The following is a 19,693-nucleotide window of genomic DNA, read 5'->3' as shown; positions in this document are numbered from 1 at the left end:
TAGCCCCGAGTTTCCCAGCTGTCCCACCGCCCAGAACCTCCGGCTGGGTTTCAGGTTCTGGTTCTGGATCCGGTTCCCTGCTGAACATCAGCCAGATTTCTCATCACAAAATGAAAACAAGGTCAGTTTTTCCTTCTGCTTATGTTACAAACAACCAGGAGAAATTATTAGAGATTTGTGAGGAATTTCAGTCGATTTTAGTTTCTGTTGTATTTTCGATAAAAATGAACCTGAATAAGTTAAGTTTTAAAGTTGAGACGTTATAATATCTCCTTATAAATATATGAACATCTTCTCTATTTCTAAATGTCACTATTTGTTGGTAAAGTCAATATTTAATAATAAATGAGCTCCAACTTAACTTTATGAGTAAAAAATGTCACTTTTTTAAAACATTATTTGAAAAAAAATCACAGCACATTTAATAAACAAAAAAATGAATAAATAATGGATAAAAAAGTAAAATAATAAAAAAATAAAATAAATTAATATAAATCTAACTCAAAAAAGGGATTAAAAAAAATCCAAAATAGCTTTCACAGAAGTCGCAGCAAATTTAATGAGTAAATAAATAAGTAAATAAATTAGTACCTTTTCTGAAACAGCCTTTACTGTTTTCATAAAAATATCCTACATTATTTTAAAAATCTGTAAATGTTCATGTCACTTCACAAAGGATTCAAATGTTTTGAATAAATTAAAAAACTAAAGCACATTTAATAAGCAAAAAATAAATAAATGAATAAATGATGGATAAAATAATAAAAATAAAGTAAATGAACCAAAAAAAGAGTCATGTAAAATATAGTGTAGATTTTAAAAAGAGGTCAAGGCCAATTTTATGGCTAAATTATTAAACAAGTAAATAAATTAATACATAACTTTGCTTTTTTTTGCTAGATATATTAATAGAAAAAATAACTATAGATTATTAGAAAAAAAACTATAAATGTTATTGTATATTCAATAAATTGAAAAACAAGCACAGTAACAGCACATGTAATAAATGAATGAATGAATGAATATGTTAATAAATATCATAATAACTAATTAACTGCAGTTATTTTAAAGATGGTTTTTGTTTTGGTTTAGTGTTTTTGTATTAACTGGTCTGTTTTATACCATATGCTCTACTAAGTTAACGATCCTCCATCTTCCCCCTGCACAGATTTGTGTTTTATTTTAGAAAAGCTGCGTTTACTTCATGTTTATTGATGTTTTTCTTTCTATTGGATGTTTAGTGGCAGCGTGTTGAAGCAGCGGAACTCCTCCCCGGCCGTGTCGCTCTGCTCAGCCCGGATCCTGAAACAGTTTCCGGGGTACAGGGTACCAGCAGCAACAGCAGCAGAACCACCAGCAGCAGCCATGGCGGATCAGCTGCTGGAAACAGTGGAGCGACTTCAGTCCCGGATACAGGACAACCCGGAGCCCCGAAAGGTAAACCACTCACCCGGTCCGAGAGAACCGGGCGCCATGTTTCTGAACCACCGAGTCCCGAGAACCGTCTTAAGCCGAGAAACGTCACAGACGTTCGGACACGGCAGCTTAGCGAGAGTCGTAACCGTTTTCTTAAATGATGCGTTCACGGACTGCAGTCTGGCTCCGGCTTTAGGATTCCTTTAAATGAAATTTGACAGTCGTGGTTTACAGTTGTGTTTATAGTTGTAAAAAGTATCACAAAGGTATATGTAATGGTTTTTAGTACATGTTTTAATCAGAAATGGTTCCTTTTTGGGGAAATTACAGAATATTCTAGATAATTTATGGAAAAACTGAAGGCTACTACTGTGAGGCTTTTAAATGCAGTGGAATATTAGGAATATTTTAAAGATTACTCTGATTTTTCATGTAGAGTAAATTCCAGACAAGTTGACAACAGAACAGGAGATATTTAAACAATTTATTTCTGTATTTGTCTCAGTAAATACTGGTATCTAGATGGATGCATGGTAATGGCTGTGTTATGGTTTCACAGGGATGTTAATTGGAGGGTTGGGGGTTTAACAGGTGAATCATGTGACCAAAACCGGTATGTAAGCAGCTCCTGAGTGACAACGCCCAGAGAAATCCTGCAGTTTCAGTGAGAGGGTCATGGTTTGTCCGAATGAGGCAGGAAATCTCCACTGATCAGTCAGAACGGATGTTTTTCCACATGAAACCTGAAGCATCTGTAAGGATTAATGATGGTTTCAGCTTCATCAGCCCAAGCTGTTCACGTTCCTCTTTTACTTTATAATTAAAAACAATTTAATCATTTTTAATACAGACAGATTCAATTCTAAAACAATCAAACTACAATAAAATCATCCACATTTAGAGTTCTTTGAATAATAAGTTAATTAAATGTCTTATTTTTCTTATTGAGTACTAAATAAAAACAAATCTTCATTAAATTTATTTTATTTATATTATTTGGACTATAGATTAGCAAAACAGTTTTTTTCTGTTTAGTCTTTTTTTTTTTTTTTATCTTAAACCATCCGAAGTCAGATGTGTATATCTTGATTTTGTAATTTGCATTAAATGTCGTTTTAATTTTTATATTAACATGTCATTTTTATTGTCAAGTACTCAAATAGTTGTTAAAACTTGAATTTTTTTTTTTTAAATATTAGAATTTAGCGAGCTTATTGTGTATTTCTTACACGTCAATACGAAATCTACCGTCAATAGCGTGAAGATTTCCGACATTCTGTGAATGCATCGCAGAAACGTCACTATATTTACTGAGCTTCTACTTGTTCATACTGGCCCATTTAACTGCAGTTTTCACCCAGACGGAACCGTGTCAGCCTGGTTCGGTGGCTGGTGGCTTCGCTGCGAGACACTGATGAAAAACCAACTGATCAAAATCAACCGGAACCGGTCCAATACCGGAACGCTCCAGTTAGAGAAGCTGTTAGCCGCTTAGCTAGCCGCCGTCAGTCCGGTCAGAGGAGTCAGAGGAGACCGAGCTCCGGCTGAAGGCCTGAATGTTTCCCCCTGCCCTGGTTCCCTGCAGCCGGGCCACAGCTACATGTTAAACACCGCATTCTGCGGGAGGAAGGCCGAGAACCGCAGAGCTAAGCTGAAGCTGACTGTGCCCCTCTTTGTTAAAACAAAGGCGGCAGAGATGCGTTCAGGGACCAGAAGGGGCGTTTAAGGACCTGTATGATCAATAAACCCAGATAATTTCACACAGTTTAACTGAATTTATTACTTACAGTTAAAAAACACAATAATAATTGTATAACTATGTTTGTTCCCATTCATACAACACAAACCGAACATATTTGAGTTTTTGGTGTCATCACCTTCATTCCATGACTTAATTCCCTTACATTCCTACATTTTTAGCTCAGATATGTTCCAGAAAATGTTTTCTAATTTCTAATTCAATCATTTCTTATCCCAACACTTAAAGTTGCTCTGGGATTGAAGAGCTTTGGGAAGGTTCAGGCGTCATTTTGTCCCGTACTGTTGACCCATTTCTCAGGTTTCTATGGTTTTAAATAAAAAGTTAACAAATCAAAAGTTTCTGTCTGGAAGTAAATTCAAAGCAAGCATGACTAGGAGTCAGTTTATTCGTCTGCTCCTCCTGATTAGATCAGATCTCTAAACTTTAAACTGTTTGTTTTCCAGTTACTGAAGACTCTCAAGAGACTGGGAGAAGTGCAGATGACTGTGGACATACTGGTGGTAAGTTCTGCTCTCTATGGAGGATTATTCAGGGAAAACGTGTTCACCTGCAGGGTTGGAATCTATAAAACGACTTCCAGCTGCTAACGGTGACGTGTAGCGCCAGCGCAGCGCCGTGTTTTCCTGCTAATCTCCATATTTCTGTCGTCCCACAGAGAACTGGAGTGGGCAAAACTGTGAACTCCTTCAGGAAACATGACGACGTAGGAGAGCTGGCCAAAAGCCTGGTAGCCAAGTGGAAGAAGCTGGTTCCTCAGACTGCAGACAGGTAGCATCTGCACACGTGTGCCTAAACACGCAAACAGCATGAAATCATTAGCTGTCAGGTGAAAGGAAAAGTCGATTCAGGAACTGATTGAGGTTATTATCATGTGTAAAATCTATAATGCACGTCTTTATTTACGCTGATTATGAGAATCCAGAGAGGACCTGAGGGTGCACTTACTTTCTCATGTCAGGTTAATATGAACCACGGTGGTGATGCGTTCAAGGTTCATTTTCTCTGTTTCTCTGAAACTGTCTCTTTATTATTTATTTATTTCATAACTTGTCTTTTTATTCTATTTATTTATTATACATCACAGTACAAGATTCATAGCAGCAGTGCATTCGTAAAAAAGAAAAACATATACATATATATATACAAAATAAACAAAAACAATGTTTGTTTATTTTTATACATTAAAAATATATAGTTAATTTTCTAAATATATAATTTTATTTTTTATTTTTAATAATCAGATGGTACAAAAATACTTAAATTATTCAATAAAAAATATTGAGAATAAATTTTTTTTAAAGAAATTATTTAGATGTTAAATAATAACATCAATAATAATAATGATGATGCGTTTAAGGTTCGTTTTTTCTGTGGTTTCTCTTCAGACCTAACAGTCACCCCAAACCAGCTCCCCAGTCCCACCACAGGTCCTACAGAGAGCCGTCTCCTGAGGAAGAGCGCTCCTACGTGGAGGAAGAGGAGGAGGAGATGGTGTACCAGTCAAACTACTCCCCCTCTCCGTCTCAGCAGCAGCAGTACAGCCCCCCGCAGCGAGGCGGCTACGAGTCAGACGAATACGAGCCGGAGCCGAGCCCTCCTCCTCTTCCTCCTCTTCCTCCTGCCCGTAAAGAGATCCGCCACAGCAAACCGAGCAAGAACCATCACCACAGAGACGAAGAGCGGTGGCAGGCGGGCAGCGACCGAGGAGGAGGAGGGAAGAAACGGAGCGCTGACCGGGAGAGGACCAACAGTCCGCCGCCACCGCCGCCGCAGAAGAAGCACAGCAGGAAGTCGACGCCGCACGACACCAAGAAGGAGGAGAAGAAGAAAGGAGGAGAGGACGGTGAGTATGGGCTGGTTCCGACCCGACACGCTTAACCTGAGAGAGATGATTATCCAGGAACACTTTGTGTCAGAGAACTTCCTGTTCCAGACGATCAACAGGTTTTCCGACAGGAAGTCCTGAACCGTTTTCTGAGAACTGCTGACTCATCGGTTCTCTGAGCCGTCGCCGCGGTTACGGTGACAGATAAACCGGCAATGTTTATGTTTCACTATCAGTGTGATTAATAATTCATTCATTCATTCATTTATCTATTTAGTTTTAATCATTTGGTACCAAAATATGAAAATTATTAGACATATTGAGTTAATTAGTTTTATTAAATAACAATAATAATAATTCCTATTATTATTATTATTATTATTATTATTATTATTATTATTATTATTATTATTATTATTATTATTATTAACAACAATAACAATATTTAGTGCCAAAGCTGCCTAAAACAAGATGAAAATATGACTAAATATATGTCTAAATTTGAATATTTAAATAATTTTTATTATTTTTGTTCCATTTGTCGTTATAGTCTTTAATTTATTGAGCCACACATCCTTATGTCATTATTGTGGGCTTTCACAAGTTTGTGGCACTAATATTTTATACACATGTATAATATTATATATATTTCAAATGTGTTTTATTGAGATTCACTGATGTTTATTTCTATTTACTGATTTAACTGAAGGATAAAATATAACACAATAATTACACTATTATAATCATTATAATATATGTTGCAGTTATGCACTTTATTTCATAATCAAATTATAATTTTATTTATTTACTTAAAATTTTGGCAATTAAGGTAGCAGCTTAGTTAGGAAGGACAAAAATACAAAGGGAAAAGTAATTTGGACATAATTTAACTTGTAAAGTACAGAAAGTTCAAATATATGTTTAAACAACAACCAAATAAATGTAATCACTTTTAAGTAAAGGAAAAATAAAAATAAATTCCTGATTATTTTGAATATCTGTTCAGGTTTTACCTGATGATTCTCTCTTTTCTGTTAAATTATTATGGAAAGCAGATGAAACCAGGTGCAGTTTCTGCTCGGAACCACTAGGTGTCGCTAAGCAGCGTTAAAGTTCCCTGCAGCCATTGCGTCCCGCCATCTCAGCTCAGTTTATTCATGCTATTTCTGACTTAAATTGAAAACTTAAAACTGCGTTGCTTCCATTTTGTCTCGTTATTTAATTTGCTTTCTGAAACTGTTGGCTGTTGTTGACGTTTTTCCGTCACCAGGTCGACCTCGACCACCGAAGGACTCCCCTTCCAAGGAAGACGACGATGACTTCGAGGCGCCCACCATGTCCTTCGAGTCGTTCCTCACGTACGACGCGCCGACTCCTGTCAAGAAGAAGAAGAAGCAGCAACCGTCGTCCTCTTCTCACAGCAAACCATCTCAGTCCTCCTCCGGTTCGTCGTCGCGTCAGAACCGAACGACGGCCTCCTCTTCCTCCTCTTCCTCTAAAGCGAATAAAGCGAACGGATCTCAGAGCTCCAAGAGGAGTCACTCCGACTCCAGGTCTTCAGAACCCAAACCAGAGAAACGCAAACGGGTGAGAAATCTTCATGTCACGTGTCGGATGAAAGCTTCTGTTTAAGACACTAAAGTCATAATATTACAAAAACACTGTCGTAAGTCAAAAGAATTGAAATAACACAATTAAAAGTCATAATGTTACCAATTTAAAGTTGTAATTACGCCAGAATGAAGTGGTAATATCAGGAGAAAAAAGTGTTATGAGAACTCAACATGAAAAATAATAAAAAATTCAATGAGAAACGTTGAGCATCTTGTGAAGTTCTACTTCGGACTTAATACTTAATAAAAATACTTTTGACACATCTGATTATCATCAGTAGCAGGACTTTGAAACAAACATGCAAAAAACAATTGAACTGAGCTGGAAATGTCAAATCCTGACAAATTCTTTTTTTCCTATGAAAAAATTATTTTTTTCCTATTAAAATTACGACTGTTTTCATAAAATCCTAGAAGCCCGGTTCTAATACTCCATCATACAAATCACAGAAGAGATAATTGAAATAAAAGCCACTTTGTGAAAATATTTTCTGTAATTTCTTTTTTAAAAAGGAAAGAGAGCAAAAAAAGATTAATAATGGAAACCGAATCTAGTATGAAAAAAACATAAATTGTATTTTTAAGCCTTTTTTGAAGTTCTCACTTTTTCCGTTCAGGTTGTGGAGGCTCTTCCGACGCTCCCAGACATCCCGCTCCCAGCGATCCAGCCCAACTACAGACCTCTGCCCTCCATCGACACGCCGCTGTCCCCTCAGCGGCGCAAAGGTCAGAGCTGTGACCTCACTGTGAGAAAAGGCTAAAAAATCTCATTTTAAACAGCAAAAGTGGAAATAATTCTGGAAAACTACTCCAGAAATATAAAAAATTACATTTTAAGTAGAAGAAACTTCAATTAGAGGCAAAGTTATTCGGTAAAATCCAACATTTTCTTAGAATAATAAGAAAAATATATGTAGAAGTATCAGAGTCAATACAGAAAACTAAATAAATCTTAATAAAATTAAAAATGAATGAAACATATTTTCACTCTAAGACACATTTTTTGTCATTTTGATGTGTTTGTAAGTAAGTAAAGTTTATTTATAAAGCGCTTCTCACAGACATAAAATCGCAATAAAAATCAACCTTAAAACCCTACAAAACTTTATAAACTTTGATTTTCAGTAATTAGATGCAATAATGTTTTAAATCAGTTTGATCTAGTATGAATAAAAAATCTGCAGCTGCTGCAAGCAGCGTTCAAAAACTCCCCCAGTAAAGTACAAACCTTTCAAATCAAGTTTTCAACTTTTCCAGCACAAACGCTTTGTAGATAAAAACTGTACACATAAACTAAAAAAACTGTTTCATGACAAAATGCGTTACTATTATTGGGTTTTATTGTATTTTGCATTCTGCAGCAGGTGTAAAGTAAACAAAATATAACTTTTTTTTAAGTTTCTCTCACTTGAAGCAACATGTTTTCCTAACTTGCACAGAGATTGAAATCCTTGAAAATGCTTCAATTTCAGTTCAGTGTTTTCAAGGTTTGGAAAGTGCTTGATTTCCGTCTAAAGTCCTTGAAAGTGTTTGATATTCAAACTGCACAGTTTTGTAATAAGTACAACATAACGCTTGATTCAAAGACTAAAATTGTTACTTAGATTGTAAATCAAATATTTTTATAAGAGACAGATAGATATATTTTTTCTGTCTGAAGTTAAATCAGGCAAAACTTGTTTTAGTTCAGTGAGAATTATTAAAATGATCTTTATTTGCTAACTGCCAGGAAACAGTGAGAAACTTTTTGTTTTTAAATTATTTTTACATTTCTTTTACTTTTTTGTATTTTGTGTTTAAGCATTTAATTTGAGCAGGAAGGTCATTTAACTTTACATAATTTGTTTGGATTAGTTCAGTTTAGTAATAATGGATATATTTCCAATGGATCGGTGACTTATTGATCTGTGTGTTTGAAATAAAGCTTAGCGGATATTTTACATGTTAAACAGTGTTATTGGAATTGGACCTGTCAGGAATACAGGGTGTGTGTGAGAGAAACTTAAAAAAAAGTTATATTTTTGTTTACTTTACACCTGCTGCAGAATGTAAATTACAGTTTTTTTTAGTTTATGTGTACAGTTTTTATCTATAAAGCGTTTGTGCTGGAAAAGTTGAAAACTTGATTTGAAAGGTTTGTACTTCACTGGGGGAGCTTTTGAACGCTGCTTGCAGCAGCTGCAGATTTTTCTCTGCATTCAGCCTCTTTCTGTTCTGATTCCATCGGTTTGGATGTTTGTAATGATTTAATGTTGCAGCCGAACCTCATGTTGAAACTCCTGCGGTAGTTTCGGGTTTCTCTCGCTCAGGCTTTGATTCAGGTCCGATTTCACTGCTTTCACTTCCAGTTCCCGTGTGCAACGATGAGGAGGACGCAGGCTTCACTGGGAAGCGCTTCAACTCCAAGATGGTGGTCTACTCAGGGTCGAAGACGTCCTACCTGCCCAGGATGATGACCCTGTATGAGCAGTGCATCCGGGTTCTGCAGAACAACATCGACTGTGAGTTCTGCCCCCACCGTTCTGAACTAGAGGCTGCTGCAGGTTTTTATTTAGTTTTCCTGAGGACATAACTTTCTAACTCTCCTGCCAGCCATCGCCGAAGTGGGCGGAGTCCCCTTCGAGATCCTGGAGCCGGTTCTGGAGAGATGCACTCCTGAGCAGCTGTACCGGATCGAGCAGAGCAACCAGGTTAGTTCGAACCTCAAAGGTGAAATATGATGCTTCCTTGAACAGCTTAGGACAGATCTCTGGGTGATCAAATATTTTGTTTGCACAAAATCATAATAATAAGACTTTAGTTTGGTGAGTTCTGCGTATTTTGAGCTGTTTGAGGGCCTCTGTCACTTTAAATCCTAATAAGCTGCTGCTGGCCACGCCCCCTAACTCACGTAAAAATGGCTGCAAACACATAAGCAATTATACAACCATACATCTTTGAAAAGCGTTAGTAGAGTCTCCTGCACAACCAACAAGAATGCAGCAAATGCTTTCTGCATTTCTGTTGACTCACCATTTGTTGTTGAAGTTAAATCAGGCAAAACTTGTTTTAGTTCAGTGAGAACTAAAACAACTAGCAATTTTAGTCTTTGAATCAAGCGTTATGTTGTACTTATTACAAAACTGTGCAGTCAACAACAAAACTGTAGTTTTTTTTCCATCAGCCGTTGTACAGTGAAAATAGAGCTAAAACCAGCTGACCACAAGTGTTGGGGCTCAGCTTTGGTTGCTAGGTTGACGGGCAGAACTCTACTGGGGTTGCTAGGTAACTGGGAGTGCCTGCTCATTTGCGACATTACATTTCGGAGGTTTTTGAAATACTCCTTCTCCAGACACCCAAAAACTTTTAGTTATTGCCAAAAATGACCTCTTTAAAGCTTAAAGTTTCAGCGTTGCTCTGCCTCCTGAGGCTGAGAGTTTTTCCTCTCTCCTCGCTCAGTGCTTCACTGAGGACTCAGACGAGCTCTGGATGCGTCACTGCCGGCGGGACTTCAAGCGCGAGTCTCCCCAGGAGTTCGAGTCGTGGAGGGAGATGTACCTGCGGCTGCACGACGAGCGCGAGGAGCGGCTCAGGTTGCTCACCCAGAACATCAGCTCTGCCCACGCCAACAAACCCAAAGGTAGGCAGGCGGGGCTTCACTCGAGTCGCGCTGTGATGTCTGAGCTCCCGATGGGAACTGAGATCCCGATCGCTGTGTCCTCCAGGACGGCAGGTTAAGATGGCGTTCGTGAACTCGGTGGCCAAGCCGCCGCGGGACGTCCGCCGCCGCCAGGAGAAGTTTGGAACCTCCAGCGGCTCGTCATCTGCTTCCACCGCAGCTGCTTCCCCCATCAAGTGAGATTCCAATGACCAGACGTCAGATTTATCACTTTACATTGATGGCTAACAGATTTTCTGACAGATTTGAGCGTTTTCCTCTCATCAAGTCGATATGTTAGTCAGAGGAAATTCTTATTTGAATGGCCACCAGGGGGAGCCTTTTCTCCGAGGTCCTGATTAGTCCTGTTACAATAATCAATACTGCTGGATGATAAATTGTCCCACATTGAGAGCAAATGCAACGGTTTTGTTTCTACTGCAGCTCAGTTAAGTCTCTTTTCTTTGTCTCTTTCAGAATAAAACCAGCATCCTCTGACTTTGCTGGTGACTCCAGCCGCTCCTCTTCTTCACATTTCAGCTCTCCAGCCAGTTCGTCTCGCTCTTCAGCGCCACCTGGAGGAGGAGGAGGAGGAGGAGGAGGAACTGTTCATCCCGGCCGGGAAAAGCCACAAGTCAAAAGTGAGTTTGTTCTGATTTTAATCGGGTGTGTTGATGTTTATGTGTGGTTAAGTTTGGGTTTAACTCTCCTGAACTTGTTTCTGTTGCAGAAATCGCCCCCATGATGGCGAAAACCATCAAAGCGTTCAAGAACCGATTCTCCCGCCGGTAGTCTGCCAGAATCCGAAGGAAGGTTTTAATTTCATTTTAGCTGCTTTTTTCCTCCAGACACACACGGCATGAACTTCACGGTACTGCTGAAAACACGGCTTCCTTTCTGCAGCTTTTTCAGTATTTCCCTCCGGCGCCGACGGCACACAGACACAGGCGGACATCTTTAACCGCTGGAACGTTTTCACCGTTTGGGGACTGTAGACGTTAGATGGCTCTGCTTTTCTGAGCTGAGCACAAAAACTAGAAACAAACATGGAATCAGAGAACGCGTCGATTTGTAGATATGAACAGAATCAGCATCGGCTGGAACCAGCTCTTTGGGTTTGATCTGGGTGACTTTCAGAAAATCATGCTTCACTGCAGAAAAATCATGATTTACGCAGATTAATACTGAGAAACAGGATTTCATTTATTTTATCCCAACTCCCTATTTGAATTAATTGTGGTCCGGATCTCTGTTTGGACCCGCTGGCGCGGCTGGTAGAACCAAAACGATGTCCTGTTGGTAGATGGTATTAATTGAATGAGGTTGTGGAGAACAGGAGTCCAGTCGTCTCTGTGGAGCCAAACGTCCTGCAGCGGTCCGGTCCGGTCCGGTCCGCTCCGCTCCGTCTCATATCTGGAATCATCTTTTTTAAAAAGGACAAACTGGAACGATATGAGATGCTTAAAGAGCAAAATGACCCGTTTTAAGGGTTTTTTAATCTTAAACTTCAGTTTTAACCTTTTTTAAAATCTTATTATTAATCATAATTTGAAGACAGATGATTTGGTAAAGAGCTCTGTTACCAGCAGCCTGTCAGGATTTATGTCATATTTCATTAATTAGTAAAAATGCTTTAGGAAAACCGTCTGGTTCCCAGAGAGCCGTTTGCTGAAATAGCTCTTCCTCTGCTGCTTGGCCCAACTCTTCTTCTTTGGTTTCATCTTGCCATCTGAGGATTTTAACCACTTTTCATGATATTCCCAGAGATGAAGAACAAGAACTGGATCATAAAGGGTCTTAGAAGAACTTATGTTTAAGAAACTGGTTTCCTTGGAGGATTGGCTCATTAAAGAAAACCAGTTTCCTGTTTGGAAGCAGCTGAACTTTCCAGTATTGACTGCACAAAACCTTGATTTAAAAATCAGCCTTATGAAGGTTGCAGCTGCCTGATTCACCTGGACAGCTGTATGTTAGGAAAACACACCTGCAGACAGGAAATCCTGCATTTTCTTTATTTCCCTGGCTCTCTGCTGCTCACTCATCAGCAGGATTTTTTATGTTTTTTAAGTATTTTAACATTCAGGAGAGAAACGTTGAGCATCTTGAGATGAACCTGGCTCTAGATCATCAATCTACCAGAATAATACTGTGAATTCAAACATTATTATAAATACATGGGTAACAGCGAACCTCTGGCCACACAGAGAAACATCTGTCATGTTGCGTACAGAAGAGAAAGATGAATTTTAAAAGTGTCAGGCTAGCAGTTTCCATCTGTTTCCAGTCTTTGTGCTAAGCTAAGCTAACAAAGGGCAATTGGATCAGACACCTGCTTTGTCTCTTTAAAGAAAACAAGGTGAACTTTTTCTTTTCAAGGTACTTTTGATTAAATGAGCTCTCGTTTCTTTTCCTTTCTGACCAAATGACACTAAACCTACCCGCTGGTCACTTCCTGGCCGCCGGAGGAGCCGTCGTTGGGAAACCGAGCCGTTCAGATGTGATCCTGTAATTCCTGGTGATGTTTCAGTGTGTGTATAGGGAGGAGGGCTGAACTGTAAGCAGAAACACACACCCTGCTGTCTTATTTTTACCTCTGCTGTGGCTTCAGGTCCTGTTCTCCTCCTGCTGGAAGTCTGTTTCTGTCTGCTTCACTGTGACAAACTGTTTCTAATGAGGGAAGTTCATAGGACGTCTGCGGCTTCAACCCTCCATCACCATGAGATGTATTTATTTTCAGAAATGGGACCTGGTACCCTCCCTGCAACACGGGCTCCAGTAGATGGAAAACTGTAATTTTATTAGATTTTAATAAATGTTATGTGGTCATTTTTATTAAAATTGACTTTGCCCTGACAAACTCTCTGTGTGGAACTTCTTTTGAATGAAAATGTCTGATTGTAGAAATATATGGGATATGGATATTAATAAGGAAACTTTTCAGAGATCTGTTCTGTCAGCTTTAATGATGAATGAGATTAGGGCTTCTCAGAGATTCTGCCAATATTTTTTCAATTTTTATGGTCTGATTAGGGTTCCATGCAGTCCAAACCATTACTAGACCTTACCAGGAAAAATTGTGTTTCTCAGAAACTGTCTAGTTTGTTTTTATAAAATTAAAGTACCGTATTTTCCACACTATAAGGTGCACCGGATTATAAGGCGCATCTTCAATGAATGACCTATTTTAAAACTTTTCATATATAAGGCGCATAGAGTAGATGCCATAGACATAATATAAGAGTAGACCCCGCATTGGCTGCTCCGGCGCAGGAAATACGGCGGCCATCTTGGAGCGGTATACCCTCCTACTTGGGATATTGTTGTTCGGATCGATGGATCATTGATGTGAGGGCTCCACATACAACATTTCACAAGTAAGATGGACATATTATTGTGTATATATTGTGATTAGAATATTACTTTACTCTATTTATGTCCACCGGCGAGATTCCAGCTAATATTAGCTACAGTGCTTGGTGTAATACGGGGTTCAGCCCCGCTATGAAGGCTAACTGAGATTCTGTAAATCTAAAACAAATTATTATTCTCTAACATTGACTTAGATTATCTGACACAAGAGCCTACATTAGAAAGGAAACAATGTAAAACTTATATTATGTGCTATAACATTCACCAGCAAAGTTTACACAGGTGGTAAATACTAGTATTTATATGTAATTATTTCACTCTGTCAAAAGTAAGATACATCCCAAATCTTCCGTTTTTGTTTTGAAAGTTTCATAAAGACGATATGAGGAAGAAGAGGGAGAATCTATAAAGAGAGACGGATTCACTGCAGCACGGATGAATTTCACATCGGATTTTGGACTCAATCTCAGCTGCTGAATCTCTGAAGCTAGAACTCGTCACTGGAAAACATATACATCTATATATACCTATATATATGTATGCATGTACATACATACATATAAACATGTATCCAATATATATTATTCAGTATTAATCATTATTTATTTGTGTTTATATAGTTATATAAATATGTATTGATATTACTAAATAATTTATTAAATAAATTATGAACCTCTGTGTGGTTTTAACCATAGACATAATATAAGGATACACGCCTCATGGACCGCTCTCCCCTATTGTCGCTGACGAGATTTAGGGCGGCCATCTTGGAGTGGTCCACCACTCCACTCAGTTTATGTGTTTAGCAGCACAATGACGTATCAGCGCATTTAATCGATCATAACACGCTTTTTTGTTACTGGAAACCATATTCAAACATCTATCAAAGCTACATTTATAAACAATTGTATTATGTAATACATAGTTCAGCATATTTAAATATGCTTAGTGGCAATAACAATAGAATAGGAATGGAATATTCTGATATTGATGTATTTTGAGCCTATTACAAAGCACACAGCCGTTCATAATTTATTTAGTAAGATCAATACATATTTATATATACAAACACAAATAAACAATGATTAATAATGACAAATAAATAATGATTAATACTGAATAATATATATTGTATGTATGTATGTATGTATGTATGTATGTATGTATGTATGTATGTATGTATGTATGTATGTATGTATGTATGTATGTATGTATGTAATCCATACATATATAGATATATATATATCTGTTTTCCAGCCGACGAGTTCTAGCTTCAGAGATTCAGCAGCTGAGATTGAGTCTAAAATCCGATGTGAGATTCATCCGTGCTGCAGTGAATCCGTCTGTCTCTATAGATATCTCCCTCTTCTTCCTCATATCAAAACAAAAACGGAAGATTTGGGATGTATCTTACTTTTGACAGAGTGAGAGAATTACATATAAATAATAGTCTTTACCACCTGTGTAAACTTTGCTGGTGAATGTTATAACATGTAATATAAGTTTTATATTAAGTTTTAATATGTTACATTGTTGAATTTCTAATGTAGGCTCTTGTGTCAAATAATCTAAGTCAATGTTAGAGAATAATAATTTGTTTTAGATTTACAGAATCTCAGTTAGCCTTCATAGCGGGGCTGAACCCCGTATTACACCAAGCACTGTAGCTAATATTAGCTGGTATCTCGCCGGTGGACATAAATACAGTAAAGTAATATTCTAATGACAATATATACACAATAATATGTCAATCTTACTTGTGAAATGTTGTCTGTGGAGCCCTCACATCAATAGTTCATCGATCCGAACAACAATATGCCTCAGTGCTGAGGCATCTTCTGCTGTTTTGATTGAGCAAAGTAGGAGGGTATACCGCTCCAAGATGGCCGCCGTATTTCCTGCGCCGGAGCGGCCAATGCGGGGTCTATTCTTATATTATAGGTTTTAACCTATTTATTTTTGCAACACGCTTGTAAACATTTTACGTCAGTCGCAGCGTTTGGTGGTAATCGATGGGAGCCAATCAGAGCTCAGTTTTGGCTCCTCCTAAAAAGCTTCCGACAGTATACCGGTTGACATTTCCCTGTGACCCTGTTTTTTTTTTTGGTTTTTTAAAATAAAATGTCGAGAGCGTTACAAATTAAGATACAAAAACCGAGTTAAGCTTTGAGTAAAGCTATAGAAACATAAGAGCATCGACTCCAATTAATACTATGTTAATAGTTCTTCGAAAATCTTATTTATTCCGTTAGATTACTGCAACGAAAAAGCTGCTGTTTTTATTTTGAAGAGCTCATATCGGAACTGTCGGATTAACCTCGCCTCACTTTTAGCTAAACTTAGTTCGCTTCACGCTGAAAAACGAAACTTGCTGACCGAGTCCTCGTTTATAAAGCAGCCCGTTTTACTCGGAAAGCTTCATTATTTTGTTTGCAGGTTAATCACTAAGTTCGGCCACTTGAGTCCACCATGTCCGGCCACGGTCACGGACACGGACACAGCCACAGCTGCGGGTCGGAGGGGCAGCATGAGCCAGCAGAGAGAGGCGTGGAGTTCGGGCTGTATCAACGCATCGACCTGGAGAGGCTCCAGTGTCTGAACGAGAGCAGGGACGGAGACGGACGGCTGGTGTTCAAGCCGTGGGACCAGCGGAACCTGCGAGACAAGGTGCGGGGCAGAGTGGGCCTCCTCCCGGGGCAGTCAGGCTGTGACCCCGCGACAAAATATTTGACTAGTAGCACCTTTTACAGAATAAACTATGCATAACTAAGACCTGACATAAGAGTTTAATAAAAATAAAATAATGTATTAATTTCTGGACAGGCGTGAACAGTTCTTAGTCTGGCCATTGCCTGCTCTATTCCGTTCACTTCAAATCTCATGTAAGGTTTAATCTGAACTTTCTTCCGTTCACTTCGATTCCTCTGGTAGTTTTTCTATCGGGCCAATCAGAGAACACCCTCCTCTTTGCAGTGGAGGATGGTTGCTTACTATGCATGAAGTATACTGTAAGCTTCTTTGGTCTGAGTGTTGGGAGAGTCGGAGGTCTGATTGTATCTGGTTAAGGTGCCTCCATTGCGCCTCTGGAGGTTTTTTGTTGAGGAGACTCCATGGAAATACCCAGAAAAGGATTGAAGTCTGAGGATTTGAAAATGGGCCTGTAAAAATCTTCACAGTGCAGATCCCAAACACAGAAGCATCTGACCATGTTTTTGTTTTCCTTCAGTATGTGGAGAGTGATGTGGATGAAGAGCTACTGTTCAACATCCCGTAAGTCCTGCTCTCACAATAATCATCATTATCCTGCTTTCTGTGTGCAGTTTATCCGTTTAGCATTTTTTTCTGTATTTAGTTGTAAATATTGTTCCTCAGCAAACTTGAAAAGGCTAAAGTTCTGGATATAAGCCCCTAGCGTCATCCTGAAGTCCCGCTGGGTGTAATTTCATTCGGTGCTCTCTTCTCGTCTGTCCGCGTCCTCGGACTGACGCCATCTCGTCTGTTTCAGTTTCACCGGCAGCGTGAAGCTGAAAGGCATCATCATCTCTGGAGAAAACGACGACTCTCATCCAGCAGAAATACGACTGTGAGTCTGTGTGTCTGTTGCTTCCCTTTGCCTCTAGGTGGCAGCATTGTGATTCTGCGTCTGATTGTTGTCTGCAGATACAAAAACATCCCTCAGATGTCGTTTGATGACACCGGCAGGGAACCGGACCAAGCCTTCAGACTCAACAGAGACCCGCTGGCTGAGCTGGAGTATCCCACAAAGTGAGGCGTCACGCTTCAGTTTTCAGACACTTTGAGCAGAAACATTAGAAATCAGAGGACCTGCAGCCTGAAATTAAACTATTTTAGCTAAATTTAAGTTTATCCTTATCAGTTAGGTCCATGTTGCCTTTTAAAAAATTAAATGTTTTAAGTTGTTTGTCTTCGTTTGGGATGAACATTTTGCTGTGAAATGATCAGGCAGGAGTTACTTTTCCTTTCTGGAAGCCATCGTTTGACTTTTCCTTCTGTCGCTTGTCGTTTGCAGGATTGCTCGTTTCTCCAGCGTCCATCACCTCTCCATCCACATCTCCAAAAACTTTGGGGACGAGAACACCCGGGTGTACTACATCGGCCTGAGAGGGGAATATTCAGAGGTTTGTCAGGCATAAATCTGTCTGTTCTCATCTTCTGATCGGAGAAAGTTTAGATCATTCTGCTGAATTTGCAGATTTAATGCATGGTGCCCAAAGTATTCTGGGGGCTACAGAATTCTTTGTATTTTTCTTCTTTATTGTAATTGGAAAAACTAAACTAAACATTTGAATTAAATAAGTGGGTATTTTTCTTTTTTCTTCATTTTCACCAACAAAATCAGGATGTGCCTCACTCATTTTTAATTTTACCATGCCCAGGTCTAAATTTTAGTAACAGTCACTGGATGTTTGTTGTCCTTTTTTTAGCTATTAAAATACATTAAATTCAGAACAAAAACCTTACATTTTCTGTGGTAAGATGTCAAATTGTTTGAATCTTTTTTTTGAAAGGTCTGGCATCAGTGAAATTTGCACCCTAACGTTTTCAAATGTGTATCGGCATCCACTGCCTTCTTGAATTCTGATCAAGGGCCGCCAGAAATCTTTCCGAGGGCTGTAAACGGCCCCTGGGCCGCAATTTGGACACCCCATATTTAACGTGTTTCTGCTCTGTTCTCTGTAAGACTCACAGACATGAAGTGACCATCTGTAACTACGAGGCGGCAGCAAACCCAGCGGATCACAAAGTGGAGAGCATCATCCCACAGACCAACTTCATCTCCTGAGAACTGGAGGAGGAGAAAGAAGTTTTAGCGGCGTTTGCTGAAGGTCTAAATGTCAAACAGGAAGTCCAGCGCTGCGTTTGGGCAGTGAGGAGGGGTTCAACAAGTGGGAGCGAGCGCTGTAATCTTGGAAACCAGCGCACTTCTATTGTTTCCATGGCAACATGCTCAACAGATGCATGAAAGGTTGTTTTTTTAAAAAAAAAATCTTCTGTGATGAATTGTGCTGTTAAATAAAGCGAGGAAGGGAGGAGGACGGGGTCAGTTATTTGTTAAGTGAACATCTTGGTTGCCATGACGACGGCCTGGATTCATCATTCGCAGGTTTAAATCATGAACGGCTTTGCTTGATTCAGTGTTTCAATACATGAAAGGCGATAAAGATCTGAAGCCTTTTTTCATATTTTCTGATGCTTAAAAAATAAATAAGTTGCTACAATAACTTTGACCTTTCTGTGGGGTTTTTTTTTTTTGCACCCAGAAGTGGCTGCTGCCACCTGCTGGACGTTTGTACTGAGTTTATGTCTTCAGTAAATGTGAGTCAGGTCGGTGTAACTGGCAAAAATGTGAAGATTCACAATGTGAAGCCCTGATAGATCTACAAGCACTAGATCTGCAAAAAAATGCGTACAAAAATAAAATAATCCTGTTATATTTCAGTTCAAGAAATGTTTTATTTTAGACCACAAAAAATTAAACGCAAAAAAACATTTTTAGTTCACTTGTCAAAAACAAGTGAACCAAAAATTTTGATTTTTTTTTTTCTCTTCGTTTGGGGACAAAAGAGATAAAAAAAAACTTCGCTCCGTGATGTCACTGTTGAGAATAGCGCCCATAAAAATAAATCAAAAATACAGTTTGATAGATTTGTATATTTTTTCGTTGTTCCTGCTCATCTATGTCTATGTTGTGAAAAAATACAATATTTTTTTATTATGCAACAAAACAAAATATTTTAGTTACTGTCAAATAAAAACACAAATTACCAAGATGTATTTATTTTATCGATTTTGTGGTTAAAAAAATTGACAAAACAAAAAAAAAAAAAATATATATATATATATATATATATATATATATATATATATATATATATATATATATATATATATATTAGTTTTTCTTTATTGGTTTCTTATAAAGACAAATGACCAAAATATGTACTGAACCGGGCCGTTTCTTCTGGCTTGTTTCAATTTATTTATTTAAATCGATTTTTAGTTTTTAAAAAGTAAACCATTAAAACCCTAAAACGTAAATGTGGGCTGTG

General features: G+C 38.5%; 2 protein-coding genes across 3 annotated transcripts; both read left to right on the top strand.

The window, feature by feature from the left end:
• Positions 1-95: 95 nt before the first annotated feature.
• Positions 96-13,110, top strand: eloa (elongin A). 2 transcript variants are annotated; one of them, XM_008422885.3, is made up of 13 exons: positions 96-121; positions 1,242-1,437; positions 3,622-3,678; positions 3,834-3,946; positions 4,564-5,021; positions 6,274-6,590; positions 7,234-7,342; positions 8,965-9,117; positions 9,209-9,306; positions 10,055-10,235; positions 10,321-10,450; positions 10,731-10,894; positions 10,984-13,110. In XM_008422885.3, exons 1-13 carry the CDS (start codon positions 111-113, stop codon positions 11,043-11,045), a joined length of 2,049 nt encoding a protein of 682 aa, XP_008421107.1. In that variant the 5' UTR covers positions 96-110; the 3' UTR covers positions 11,046-13,110. The 2 variants fall into 2 exon arrangements, with proteins under 2 accessions (XP_008421107.1, XP_017163087.1); XM_017307598.2 differs by lacking the exons at positions 96-121; positions 1,242-1,437 and adding an exon at positions 2,711-3,148.
• Positions 13,111-15,809: 2,699 nt separating this feature from the next.
• Positions 15,810-18,865, top strand: pithd1 (PITH (C-terminal proteasome-interacting domain of thioredoxin-like) domain containing 1). Its single transcript, XM_008422884.3, has 6 exons — positions 15,810-16,289; positions 16,849-16,892; positions 17,128-17,205; positions 17,283-17,387; positions 17,653-17,761; positions 18,325-18,865. Exons 1-6 carry the CDS (start codon positions 16,092-16,094, stop codon positions 18,424-18,426), a joined length of 636 nt encoding a protein of 211 aa, XP_008421106.1. The 5' UTR covers positions 15,810-16,091; the 3' UTR covers positions 18,427-18,865.
• Positions 18,866-19,693: the final 828 nt, after the last annotated feature.

This window comes from Poecilia reticulata, chromosome 11 (genome assembly GCF_904066995.2).
Source record: "Poecilia reticulata chromosome 11, P_reticulata-male-v2, whole genome shotgun sequence".
In the NCBI taxonomy this organism is placed as follows: domain Eukaryota; kingdom Metazoa; phylum Chordata; class Actinopteri; order Cyprinodontiformes; family Poeciliidae; genus Poecilia; species Poecilia reticulata.
Note: the sequence above shows the minus strand (reverse complement) of the source record. Positions and strands in the feature narration are given on the sequence as shown.